The following is a 13772-nucleotide window of genomic DNA, read 5'->3' as shown; positions in this document are numbered from 1 at the left end:
AAAAAGTTTTCACCACACTTGGTGCAGTTTCCGCCACATCATATAACATAAGAACAATGGCAAAATGGAGCAAGATAAAAGGAGAAAAGGACAGAAAAGATAGCTTGCATATACCACATTTCACCATCTTTAATAATTATAGATAATACTACATTGTTCTAAATGTCCAACCTATTGGCTAAAGGTCTGTATGTGGATATTTGCCTGTATGCAAGCCTCAGAGTCGGATTCATAACAAAAAGTAATTGAGAATTTTTGGTTTAACTAATAAAGTTGATGGAAAGACAATGAAATTTTACGTCTCTTTTGTCGGCAACCTAGTCAATAAAAGCGGGTAGCACAACGAGGAACTCTCGAAGCTGTCAGATTGCTCCAAACAGACTTCAATTGAGCTATTTGTTAGAGTTTTCCTAGCAGTTTTGCTAGTACATTATTTGCAACTTCCCTTTTCTAGACTTTTATATCACCTGCACAAAAAAGAGTAGTTAAATAGTTTTTCTGATATTTCCAAGAAAGTTAGGTGTCGGCTTATAGTTTTCTGTCCTTAGTTTTTTTTTATCTCTTATCCAAGAGTTTTAAAAGTTTTGGCAAATAGCTCAGTCAATTTTAAATAGTTCAGTCGTAAATACTAAAAAAGTTTATAATAGCTGAGATAGGATGTTCCTTTAGTTACTGTATCCTCTAAGTTTTGTCTTTATATATTTTTAAATAATTTCCTTCATTGTTCTTTTAAATAATACTTTTTTGGTTTCATTTAATATCTTACAATGACTTCAGTCCTGATTTCGTTCGCCGAGTCCAAGGTGAAGTTTACCATCTGACGTCAAAATAGATAATTAATGAGAGTGAACTTAAAAACGGTGTTTCTGGTGCACCCTGTCAACACATAAATTGATTGGCCTTTGATATTGACAACACTTGACTAGCCAGTCAAAGAATGGCCGATAGATCTGCACACTGTCATTTATTGCAGAGCTTTGGCTTTAAAATTTTCTTTATTTCTAGGGTTTATAACTAGTTAAAGTTTCCTCATAGTACATAATTAAGCGCAATATCTGTCGAAGTAGAAACAGACAGGAGTTTACTTCTAGTATGGTAATTTGGATAATGAAATCTTAGGTTTATAATAGCAATTATTGTTTTATGCCATGATTTAAAAGCAAAATACACTATTTTCTTTCCAGCTATAAGCTTATATTTGTCATGATAAATAGTAAAGTTTTCTTTTGTGTATTCTATTGAACTATTCAAGGAAGTGGTCGAATTATGCATATATAAGTTTTATCGACACTTAGATAAAATCTGTAAATCCTAACTTTAATTTTAAATTTTTATTCTTGTTCTCTTCTTTGTGTGTTTGTGAATGACTTATCTTTTTTTCGTCAAGTTCAATGCGATTGGAGAAAAAAGTCATGATGCAGTGGTGCACAATAAAACATTCCACTGAAACCGATTAGAGAGGACGAGAGAGAAGAGAGAGAGAGAGAGAGACAGTGAGAGAGAGAGAGAGAGGAGAGAGAGAAGGAGAGAGAGAGAGAGAGAGAGAGAGAGAGAGAGAGAGAGAGAGAGAGAGAGAGAGAGAGAGAGAGGAGAGAGAGAGAGAGAGAGAGGCAAATGGATTATTTGGACCCCTTGGCTCTAAAACCAAGTCCCAATAGTCCTTATGTATTTCGCCATCTCAATAACTTGGGGATCAGTTTTATTATAGACGTTTGTGTATGCATTAAATTGGATTCTGTTATATTGTACTTTCTATGAATGTTTGTATAAATATTCATGGCCATGTAAACTGGCCAGTTTTTTTTTTATATTTTATCTCTAGTTTTGAGTCATGGGTATTAATACCATAAATAGTTTGGGTGATAACACGTAGCTTAGAACTATATTTCAACGAATACAAAAGAATTTAAATGTTTAACTACAGATCTTTGTCGTAAAAGATCTGTCCCATTTGCCTTAATATCCTTAAATTATAGTCTATTTTCATGGGTACCCATAAGGGGGGGGGGGGCAGAGGGATTCCACCACCCCCGAATGAATGATGCTGCCTTATATTAGTATATTTTGTTTTGAGATTTCTATTAACCACTATAGCATTGGGATTACCGATTAAACAGTAAGCCCCCCCCCCCAAAAAAAAAAAGAAAAATCAGCTTATGGGCTCCCTTCTCTATATTCAGTCCATTTATAGTCTTATCTATGTTTAAATATAAGATATTTCTCAGACGTAAGTCTTTTCTTCTTAAAAAAAATTGAAGTTTTTCTTTTAATATTCTCATCTCTATCAATGAGTAAACTCTCAATATATATTTAACAAATACTGACCAGCTTGCTGCCACCAGTAAGGACCTGAGCCAGAAGATGCCGATGATGATGCACTGGCACTAGCATGAGCACTTGCGCTAACCGAAACACTTGTAAAGGCACTTGTTGAGGCAGAAGCTGATCCTGAGGAACTAGCATGGGCACTATTGAGCTTCCATGAGGTGCAGGAGGTGTAGCCTCTGGGAGGATAGATTTAACAAGAGGTTTTGTAGGTGGGTGTCTAGGTTATATAGCATAAATAAGAATAGGTTAGACAAAATAATTTTTTACGTTTAGATTATTAAATAAAGATTAAAATAAGTAAAGTCACTACAATAATTAGTTACAATGAAATTTTAAGGAAATGCAACAAGAATCAGACAAGAAGCAACTTCCTCGAAAGATATTCTAAATCAGATGCTCTTCACCCCCCCGAAGTTACCCATTTTTGTAATTACCCAAGCAGGTAAATTACCTATTTTGAAGCAACTCTGAAAAAGATATACCAGCTTAGCTTCTCAATGCAACAGCTGTCTTGGCTTTAATTTAATTAGGCTTGCTATTATAATATGATTTTATAGGCTTGTATTTGGCCTAGCTACCTTGTACGATATGCATACTTTCAAAAATTTTTCCCAATTAGAAAAAAAATAATTGACAACAGGTCCTTAATAAGCAAAGTAGACCACCTGACAAAAAGGAATTTATTATTTGACTAGAATTTTTCACTTTGACTGGACCAGCCTCCATGTGGCCTTCTGTCAAACCTCAATAAAACTGTTTACGAAACATCATTTGATACTGATGAATCTTAAAAAATGCACAAAAATGTTATGATTTTCTCAAAATTACCATTGAGATGGGATGCTATCCTTTTTCGTCAAGCACACTATTTAGAGATAGATTGGTTTTACTCATACTGGAGGCGAAACATCATTTGATACTGATGAATCTTTAAAAAATGCACAAAAATGTTATGATTTTCTCAAAATTACCATTGAGATGGGATGCTAATCCTTTCTCGTCAAGCAAACTATTTAGAGATAGATTAGTTTTACTCATACAGGAGGCGAAACATTATTTGATACTGATGAATCTTTAAAAAATGCACAAAAATATTTTGATTTTCTCAAAATTACCATTGAGATGGGATGGTATCCTGTCTCGTCAAGCAAACCATTTAGAGATAGATTGGTTTCACTCATACAGGAGGGCGAAACAACATTTGATACAGATGAATCTTTAAAAAATGCACAATAATGTTAGATTTTCTCAAGACTACCATTAAGATGGGAAGCTATCCTTTTTCGTCAAGCAAACTATTTAGAGATAGATTGGTTTTACTCATACAGGAGGCGAAACATCATTTCATACTGATGAATCTTTAAAAAATGCACAAAAATGTTATCATTTCTCAAAATTACAATTGAGATGGGATGCTATCCTTTTTCGTCAAGCAAACTATTTAGAGATAGATTGGTTTTACTCATACAGGAGGCGAAACATCATTTGATACTGATGAATCTTTAAAAAATGCACAAAAATGTTATCATTTCTCAAAATTACAATTGAGATGGGATGCTATCCTTTTTCGTCAAGCAACCTATTTAGAGATAGATTAGTTTTACTCATACAGGGGCGAAACATCATTTGATACTGATAAATCTTTAGAAAAATGCACAAAAATGTTATGATTTTCTCAAAACTACCATTAAGATGGGATGCTATCCTTTCTCGTCAAGCAAATTATTTAGAGATAGATTGGTTTTACTCATACAGGAGCCGAAACATCATTTGAGACTGATGAATTTTTAAAAAGTGCACAAAAATGTTATGATTTTCTCAAAATTACCATTGAAATGGGATGCTATCCTTTCTCGTCAAGCAAAATATTTATAGATAGATTGGTTTTACTCTTACAGGAGGTGAAACATCATTTGATACTGAAGAATCTCTAAAAAATGCACAAAAATGTTATGATTTTCTCAAAATTACCGTTGAAATGGGATGCTATCCTTTCTCGTCAAGCAAACTATTTATAGATAGATTGGTTTTACTCTAAAAGGAGGCGAAACATCATTTGATACTGAAGAATCTCTAAAAAATACACAAAAATGTTATGTTTTTCTCAAAATTACCATTGAAATGGGATGCTATCCTTTCTCGTCAAGCAAACTATTTATAGATAGATTAGTTTTACTCTTACAGGAGGCAAAACATCATTTGATACTGATGAATCTCTAAAAATGCACAAAAATGTTATTATTTTCTCAAAATTACAATTGAGATTGGATGCTATCGTTTTTTGTCAAGCAAACTATTTAGAGATAGATTGGTTTTACTCATACAGGAGGCGAAATATCATTAGATACTGATGAATCTTTAAAAAATGCACAAAAATGTTATCATTTTTCTCAAAATTACAATTGAGATGGGATGCTATCCTTTTTCGTCAAGCAACCTATTTAGAGATAGATTAGTTTTACTCATACAGGAGGCGAAACATAATTTAATACTGATAAATCTTTAGAAAATGCACAAAAATGTTATGCTTTTCTCAAAACTACCATTAAGATGGGATGCTATCCCTTTTTCGTCAAGCAAACTATTTAGAGGTAGATTGGTTTTACTCATACAGGAGCCGAAACATCATTTGAGACTGATGAATTTTTAAAAATTGCACAAAAATGTTATATTTTCTCAAAATTCCCATTGAAATGGGATGCTATCCTTTCTCGTCAAGCAACCTATTTAGAGATAGATTAGTTTTACTCATAGAGGAGGCGAAACATCATTTGATACTGATGAATCTTTAAAAAATGCACAAAAATATTATGATTTTCGCAAAATTACAATTGAGATGGGATGCTATCCTCTTTCGTCAAGCAACCTATTTAGAGATAGATTAGTTTTACTCATACAGGAGGCGAAACATCATTTGATACTGATAAATCTTTAGAAAATGCACAAAAATGTTATGATTTTCTCAAAACTACCATTAAGATGGGATGCTATCCTTTTTCGTCAAGCAAACTATTTAGAGATAGATTAGTTTTACTCATACAGGAGGCGAAACATCATTTGATACTGATAAATCTTTAGAAAATGCACAAAAATGTTATGATTTTCCCAAAACTACCATTAAGATGGGATGCTATCCTTTTTCGTCAAGCAAACTATTTATAGATAGATTGGTTTTACTCATACAGTAGCCGAAACATCATTTGAGACTGATGAATTTTTAAAAAGTGCACAAAAATGTTATGATTTTCTCAAAATTACCATTGAAATGGGATGCTATCCTTTCTCGTCAAGAAAACTATTTATAGATAGATTGGTTTTACTCTTACAGGAGGCAAAACGTCATTTGATACTGATGAATCTTTAAAAAATGCACAAAAATTTTATGATTTTCTCAAAATTACCAGTAAAAAAGGATGCTATCTTTTTTCGTCAAACAAACTATTCAGAGATAAATTGTCTTACTCATACAGGAGGCGAAACATCATTTGATACTGATAAATCTTTAAAAAATGCATAAAAATGTTATTATTTTCTCAAAATTACCATTGAGATGGGATGATATCTTTTTTCGTCAAGCAAACTATTTACAGATAGATTGGTTTTACTCATACAGGAGCCGAAACATCATTTGAGACTGATTAATTTTTAAAAAGTGCACAAAAATGTTATGATTTTCTCAAAATTACCATTGAAATGGGATGCTATCCTTTCTCGTCAAGCAACCTATTTAGAGATAGATTAGTTTTACTCATACAGGAGGTGAAACATCATTTGATACTGATAAATCTTTAGAAAATGCACAAAAATGTTATGATTTTCTCAAAACTACCATTAAGATGGGATGCTATCCTTTTTCGTCAAGCAAACTATTTAGAGATAGATTGGTTTTACTCATACAGGAGCCGAAAAATCATTTGAGACTGATGAATTTTTAAAAAGTGCACAAAAATGTTATGATTTTTTCAAAATTACCATTGAAATGGGATGCTATCCTTTCTCGTCAAGCAAACTATTTATAGATAGATTGGTTTTACTCTTACAGGAGGCGAAACATCATTTGATACTGAAGAATCTCTAAAAAATGCACAAAAATGTTATGATTTTCTCAAAATTACCATTGAAATGGGATGCTATCCTTTCTCGTCAAGCAAACTATTTATAGATAGATTGGTTTTACTCTTACAGGAGGCGAAACATCATTTGATACTGAAGAATCTCTAAAAAATGCACAAAAATGTTATTATTTTCTCAAAATTACAATTGAGAATAGATGCTATCCTTTTCGTCAAGCAAACTATTTAGAGATAGATTGGTTTCACTCATAGAGGAGGCAAAACATCATTTGATACTGATGAATCTTTAAAAATGCACAAAAATGTTTTCATTTTCTCAAAATTACCATTGAAATGGGATGCTATTCTTTCTCGTCAAGCAACCTATTTAGAGATATATTAGTTTTACTCATACAGGAGGCGAAACATCATTTGATACTGATAAATCTTTAGAAAATGCACAAAAATGTTATGATTTTCTCAAAACTACCATTAAGATGGGATGCTATCCTTTTTCGTCAAGCAAACTATTTAGAGATAGATTGGTTTTACTCATACAGTAGCCGAAACATCATTTGAGACTGATGAATTTTTAAAAAGTGCACAAAAATGTTATGATTTTCTCAAAATTACCATTGAAATGGGATGCTATCCTTTCTCGTCAAGCAAACTATTTATAGATAGATTGGTTTTACTCTTACAGGAGGCAAAACATCATTTGATACTGATGAATCTTTAAAAAATGCACAAAAATTTTATGATTTTCTCAAAATTACCAGTAAAAAAGGATGCTATCTTGTTTCGTCAAACAAACTATTTAGAGATAAATTGTTTTACTCATACAGGAGGCGAATCATCATTTGATACTGATAAATCTTTAAAAAATGCACAAAGATGTTATTATTTTCTCAAAATTACCATTGAGATGGGATGATATCTTTTTTCGTCAAGCAACCTATTTAGAGATAGATTGGTTTTACTCATACAGGAGGCGAAACATCATTTGATACTGATGAATCTTTAAAAAATGCACAAAAAATGTTGTGATTTTCTCAAAATTACCAGTAAAATGGGATGCTATCCTTTTTCGTCAAGCAAACTGTTTAGAGATTGACTGGTTTTACTCATACAGGAGGCAAAACATTTTAAATTAATTTATACCTTTTGAATAAAAAATTAAGCTCATAATATGTTTGAAGATATATAAAAAATTGTGAAGGAAATCGAGATTTTGTTGTGACTCTTGAAAAAGTTTGAAGATTTTAGTATTAATAAATTTGCAATTTTCACCTGCTCTGCCACCAAACCAAATGATCAAAGAAAAGGATAAGCAGAACCTCAAATAATGAAGTAAAAACAGTAAATCCTGAATTTTTTGAAAAATTATGATTGCAACAGAAGTCACAGTTGCAGATCCATTGGCAGTCGAGATCAATTTATTGTTGGATAAATCTGAACATACAATAATGCTGGATAAATCTGAATATATAAAATCTTACAGATAAAAGAAATGCACAAAGGGCTAGTTTTCCCACAAGCCAGATTTGCTTTGCTATATTTTGTTCCATTCCAAAATCTTTCAGCGGAAATTAATGATGTGACCTTGAATATATAACCATTAAAATAATGAGAATTATGGTAAAAAAAAAATATTAGTGAACCATAGACGTCCTCAAAACTTCAAATTCCCGTGCTCCAAATCAATTTGTTGGTGCAAAACTTTTTAGTTTACTGGAGCATTTTTTTGCATTTATTAGGCCCATGAAAGACTATGAACTTTTTATGCCCATAAAACTAATCTCATAAATGGGACACTCTCCACCTCCTAGTACTTCGCTCATTGCACTAAAGTATTTTTAGTAAATTCAACCATTTATTCTACGGCCTTTGTGATTCAGGGCTTATTCTTAAGGAATTGGGACAAAATTTAAGCTTTAGTGTAAAGAGCGAGGTATTGACGAGGGGATGAACCCTTCATATACGCAGTAAAAACATATTAATATAGAAGTTCTTTGCGCAAGTTACGCATATTTTTACAAATAAAAACGTTCGTAAAAAATTGAAAGTTCTAGTTGCCTTTTTAAGTAACCAAAAATTGGAGGGTAACTAGGTTTCTCCCCCGCTCTTTTTTTTCAAAATTGTCCGATGAAAACTATGAGAAAGCCATTTAGCGAAAAAATAAATTAATATATAAATTTCGTTTTAATTATTCTTGTGCTGAGAGCCAAAATAAAAACATGCATCAATTCAAAAATGTTCAGAAATTTAATAAAAAAAACAAGTTTTAACTGAAAGTTAAAACTAAAGTTTAAATTAAAAACGAACAAAAACTACTCCGTATATGAAAGGGGCTGTTCCCTCCTCAACACCCTGCTCTTTGTGCTAAAGTTTTTACTGTTTTAAAAAGTAGAGTTGAGAGTTTGTCAAACTTTAGCGTAAAGAGTGGGGCGTTTAGGAGGGAACACCCCCTTTTATATACGGAGTAATTTCTGTTCGTTTTAAGTTTTAGTGTCGCTCCTTACTTTCAGTTGAAAAAGCTTGTTTTTTTATTTAATTTTAATATAGGGGCTAGCCTGGTTTACATTTACACAGCATATAAATATAGTTTTAAGGAATGCGAGACATAACAATGCAGAAGGAATGCAGAGAAATAACTCATTATTCTAATGTGTCATTTTTGTAAGAGAAAGAATAGTTCTCGAAATCCAAGATGGCTTGGAGTAATTTGTTTATACATAATATTTGAACGTGGTATTATCACTAGTTTCTAACTCACAGAAGAATTACTTGACTCTGAGTCACTCAGAGATAAAAGACACAATTAAAAGTGATTCAAATAAATTTTATATGATTGAGTTTTATAATAAATAATTGATTAATAAAACAAATTGCAATAAATATTTAATTGAATAGATCAAAATAATAATTTTATTACACAAGAAAACATTTGATTAAATTTTATAAAAAAAATGTTTGAAATAAATAAATAATAGCCTGTAATGATCATGTGATTACATAAATAAGTTCTTCTTTTTGGGCTATTTTCTTTTCTGAATAAAGATTTTGTTCGAAAAAAAACTAATAATTAAAACATCTGAAAATCATCCAATATTTTTGGCAAGCTGTGTTTTCATATTCTTTCTGTTTAATAACACTGTTGTGTTCTCTAGGCTGTTCGCCGTTCCTTGGCAGATCCAAAAGACGCTTGCAGGCTAGATCTTCCAAAGATTCTGCAAAAGGAAATTCCTGAATGGTCAGATGATATGAGGTAGCTCTGACAGCTCTGTGTATTGATTGTACACAAATCGGGAAAAACTGGAGGAAATCAAGCATCGAAAATTTGGATTGTAACATCTCCCGGTAAAAGTTGTGTCTTATGGCGTAGGGCGAAACTGTGAAGTTTCTATTCTGGTTGGGGTCAATTATATAATTCTCTGATTTTTGTTGACTAGAAATTCCACCTTCTGAGACCATTACTGTTGCTTTATTTGTTTTGTTTTTTTTAAACATGTAAAAATGTACTCTACCATTACATTAGTGAACATATTTAAAGGTCCATTCACAAGGAAATTTTGCTAATTGTTCAAATGTGATAGCTCATTATGAAAAATTGTGATTGGCTCAAATTAGCGGTATCTTAACCTTGGCATTAGTAGAATCGCATTGCCAATGAACCTTACCAATCATAGTTTTTCTCAGAAATCTATCTGATTTTAGACAATCATTGAGCTACAAAAAAAAGAATGTTCGCGCAAATGACCAGCCTAGTCAGTATCTGTACCAGCCTTTTTTTTCAAAGTACTTTGAATTGCTTGTTTTGTTTCCTATAAACAGCCGCAACCAGTCATTTTGCTCCCAGGGTCTTTTGCTCAGGAATTGCTTCCATTTCACCTATGTCAGTAGCACATCAGTCAACTTGAATGTAAACAATATCTTATAAAAACACAAAAACAAAATGGCAATTTTCAGATTAGCGTAATTGGAAGCGGCAATCCTGAGAAATCGTTTGTTCTTGCTGATAGGAAAGAACCAACTTATCGAAATTTATTTTGTAATTTTATCGCTGTTATTATTATTTATGCTTGGCTGTTCACAAAAATTACATACTAGTAATTTTTTTTTGATTGGGGGTGGATGGCAACAAAAAATGAGCCTTGAGAAAAGTGGCATAAACAAGGGGTACTGGTCAGTACCCCATATGGAGGTACTGGGTACCTCCATAGGTCAATGGAGGGTTATAAGTCTGGTCAGATTTATGAGGAGGAAGGGGGTTGAAGGTAGGTGTTGTCAAGAATGTTAATCTTTGGGGGCTCAGATGTACAGCATACTCCAAAAATACCAGTGTTTTGACGATATATCTGAAAAAAGAAAAAAAATAACGAAAAATTATTTAGAAAGTCAATAAAGTCGCAATTTGACTTAGTCTATAGTTGGCCAAATTACAGATTTTGATATTAGGCTACTAATCATGAGCTATAGTAATTAAAAAGTGTAATTGGACCACCAGCTGAGATTTACTTATATAGAAGGGATTAGGGTAGAAAAACCTCTATTTTACGAATTAGTACTTATGTTTAGTGATTACTATCCTCACACGAAAACATGTTACCAAAACAATGCTTATTTCATAATATGCAGAAGAATTAAAACGAATAGATATTACTGACATTTCCACCTTCATCCCCTTTTTTTTTATAAAATAATTTTTTTTAATGTTTCTTAAATTATGCGGCTTCGTGTTGTAAAAATTTTCAGCAATAATTAACATCTATATCATCAGGTTGTTATGGTAACGCGCTTTGTCAAACAGCTCGTGGTAACGAACTGTAGTATGGAGCGACCCGACTCAATAGAGATTAATACGCATATGAGGGGTTCTAAAAATACTTTAGCATAAAGAGCGAGGAATTTAGGAGGACATAAATACCTCGCTCTTTATGCTAAAGTATTTTTAGTAATTTCAACTATTTATTCACTGCAAAAATAAAAGAAGAAAGAGTAAGACAAAGTTGTATTTGTTCTAATTTAAAATCTTTCACTCCTAAAAGACCGGGTTGAAAGGGGACCGAGTCAGGTTACGAGGCCTAGAAATCTGCACACTTCATTGCAAAATAGAAGCAAAAGAACAAGACGAAGTTGTATTTGTTCTTTCTTTAAAAGCTTTCTCTCCTAAATGACAGGTTGAAAGGGCACCAAGACAGATCAAGAGGCCTAGTATTCTATAGACTTCGTTGCAAAAATTCAAGCTGAAAGAGTAAGGCAAAGTTGTATTTGTTCTTTCTTTAAAAGCTTTCACTCCTAAATGACAGGTCGAAAGGGGACCAAGACAGGTCAAGAGGCCTAGTATTCTACAGACTTCGAGGCAAAAATTCAAGCCGAAAGAGTAAGACAAAGTTGTATTTGTTCTTTCTTAAAAGCTTTCACTCCTAAAAGGCTGGGCTGAAAGGGGACCGAGTCGTGTCGAAAACCCTAGAATTCTAGAGACTTCATTGCAAAAATACAAACCGAAAGAGTAAGACAAAGTTGTATTTGTTCTTTGTGTAAATGCTCTCACTCCCAAGAGACAGGGTTTAAAGGGGACAGAGTGAGGTCTAAAATTCTACGGACTTCATTGCAAAAATAAAAGCCAAAAGAGTCAGACAAAGTTCTATTTGTTCTTTCTTAAAAGCTTTCAATCCCAAAAGACAGGGTTTAAAGGGGACTGAGTTGGGTCAAGGGACCAAAAATTCTACAGAATTCATTGCAAAAATACAATTCGAAAGAGTAAGACAAAGTTATATTTGTTTTTATCTGCTTTCACTCCTAAAAGACTGGGTTGAAAGGGAGCCGAGTTGGGTCAAGAGGCCTAGAATTCTACGGACTTCATTGCAAAAATACAAGCCAAAAGAGTAAGAAAAAGTTGTATTTGTTCTTCACTCCTAAATGACAGGGTTGAAAGGGGACCAAGTCAGGTCAAGAGGCTTAGAATTCGACAGAGTTCGTTACAAAAATACAAGTCGAAAGAGCAAGACAGTTGTAAAAAAAAGCCGAAAGAGTAAAACAGGGCTGCATTTGTTCTTTCTCTAAAAGTTTCACTGATTAAAGACTGGGTTGAAAGGGGACCGTGTCGTGTCAAGAGGCCTATAATTCTACAGACTTTACTGCAAAAATACAAGCCGAAAGAGTAAGACAGTTACATTTGCTCTTTTTTAAAGGCTTTTACTCCTAAAAGACTGGGTTGATAGGGGACCGAGTTTTGTCAAGAGGCCTAGAATTCTACAGATCTCATTGCAAATATACAAGCCGAAAGAGTAAGACAAAGTTGTATTTGTTCTTTCTTTAACGTGTTTCACTCCAAAATACTGGGATGAAAGAGGACTGAGTCGGATCAAGGGGTCTAGTATTCTAAACATTTCTATACGAAAAAAAAAACAAGTCGAAAGAATAAGACAAAACTGTATCTAATCTTTCTTTAATAGCTTTCACTCCTAAAATGTTTTGGTTGAAATGAAAGCGAGTTGGTTCAAGAGGCCTAGAATTCTGTAGATTTCATTGCAAAAATACAAGCCGAAAGAGTAAGACAGTTATATTTGCTTTTTTTTTAAAGGCTTTTACCCCTAAAAGACTGGGTTGATAGGGGACCGAGTTTTGTCAAGAGGCCTAGAATTCTACAGATCTCATTGCAAAAATACAAGTCGAAAGAGTAAGACAAAGGTTTATTTGTTCTTTCTTAAAAGCTTTCACTCCTAAAAGACTTGGATAAAAGAGGATTGAGTCGGGTCAAGAGGCCTAGAATTCAACAGATTTCATTGCAAAAATACACCAAAAAATAAGCCGAAAGAGTGAGGCAAAGTTGTATTTTTTCTTTCTTCAAAAATTGTCAATCCTAAAGGACTGGGATACAAGAGGACTGAGTTGGATCAAGAGGTATAGAATTCTATAGAGTTCATTGCCAAAAAAAAAGCAAGCCGAAAGAGTAAGACAAAGTTGTATTTGTTCTTTCTTTAAAACCTTCCACTCCTAAAAGACTGGGTTGATAGGTGACCGGGTCAGGTCAAGAGGCCTAGAATCCTGAAAATTCTTTACAAAAATAGAAGCCGAATTAGTAAGTATTTGTTCTTTCTTAAAACCTTTCACTCCTAAAAGACTGGGTTAAAAGGGGACCAAGTCGGGTCAAGAGGCCTAGAATTCTACAGACTTCATTGCAAAAATACAAGCCGAAAGAAAAAAACAATGTTGCATTTGTTCTTTCTCTAAAAGCTTTCACTCCTAAAAGAATTGGTTTAAAGGGAACCGAGTCGGGTCAAGAGGCCTACAATTCTACAGACTTCATTGCAAAAATACAAGCCGAAGGAGTAAGACAAAGTTGTATTTGTTCTTTCTTAAAAGTTTTCACTCCTAAAAGACTGGGTT

The 13772-nt window shown here is 33.0% G+C and overlaps 3 protein-coding genes across 5 annotated transcripts in view; 2 read left to right on the top strand and 1 right to left on the bottom strand.

Moving 5' to 3' along the window:
* The window catches only part of LOC136040725 (serine/threonine-protein phosphatase 6 regulatory ankyrin repeat subunit B-like), a 34003-nt gene extending 24351 nt beyond the window's left edge, over nucleotides 1-9652 (top strand). Inside the window, exon 3 of the mRNA XM_065725030.1 lies at nucleotides 9551-9652. Coding sequence (XP_065581102.1) covers nucleotides 9551-9652 — 102 coding nt within the window. The remainder of the gene's footprint in view (nucleotides 1-9550) is intronic.
* The window catches only part of LOC136040871 (uncharacterized), a 685992-nt gene that overhangs the window by 307323 nt on the left and 364897 nt on the right, over nucleotides 1-13772 (bottom strand). The window lies entirely within an intron of this gene.
* LOC136040869 (frizzled-5-like) overlaps nucleotides 1-13772 on the top strand; it is a 445049-nt gene that overhangs the window by 68560 nt on the left and 362717 nt on the right. The gene's annotated exons all lie outside the window — the stretch shown is intronic.

Source organism: Artemia franciscana, chromosome 21 (assembly GCF_032884065.1).
Source record: "Artemia franciscana chromosome 21, ASM3288406v1, whole genome shotgun sequence".
Classification (NCBI taxonomy): Eukaryota; Metazoa; Arthropoda; class Branchiopoda; order Anostraca; family Artemiidae; genus Artemia; species Artemia franciscana.
The sequence above is the reverse complement of the archived record's forward strand: the minus strand, read 5'-3'. Positions and strand labels throughout refer to the sequence as shown.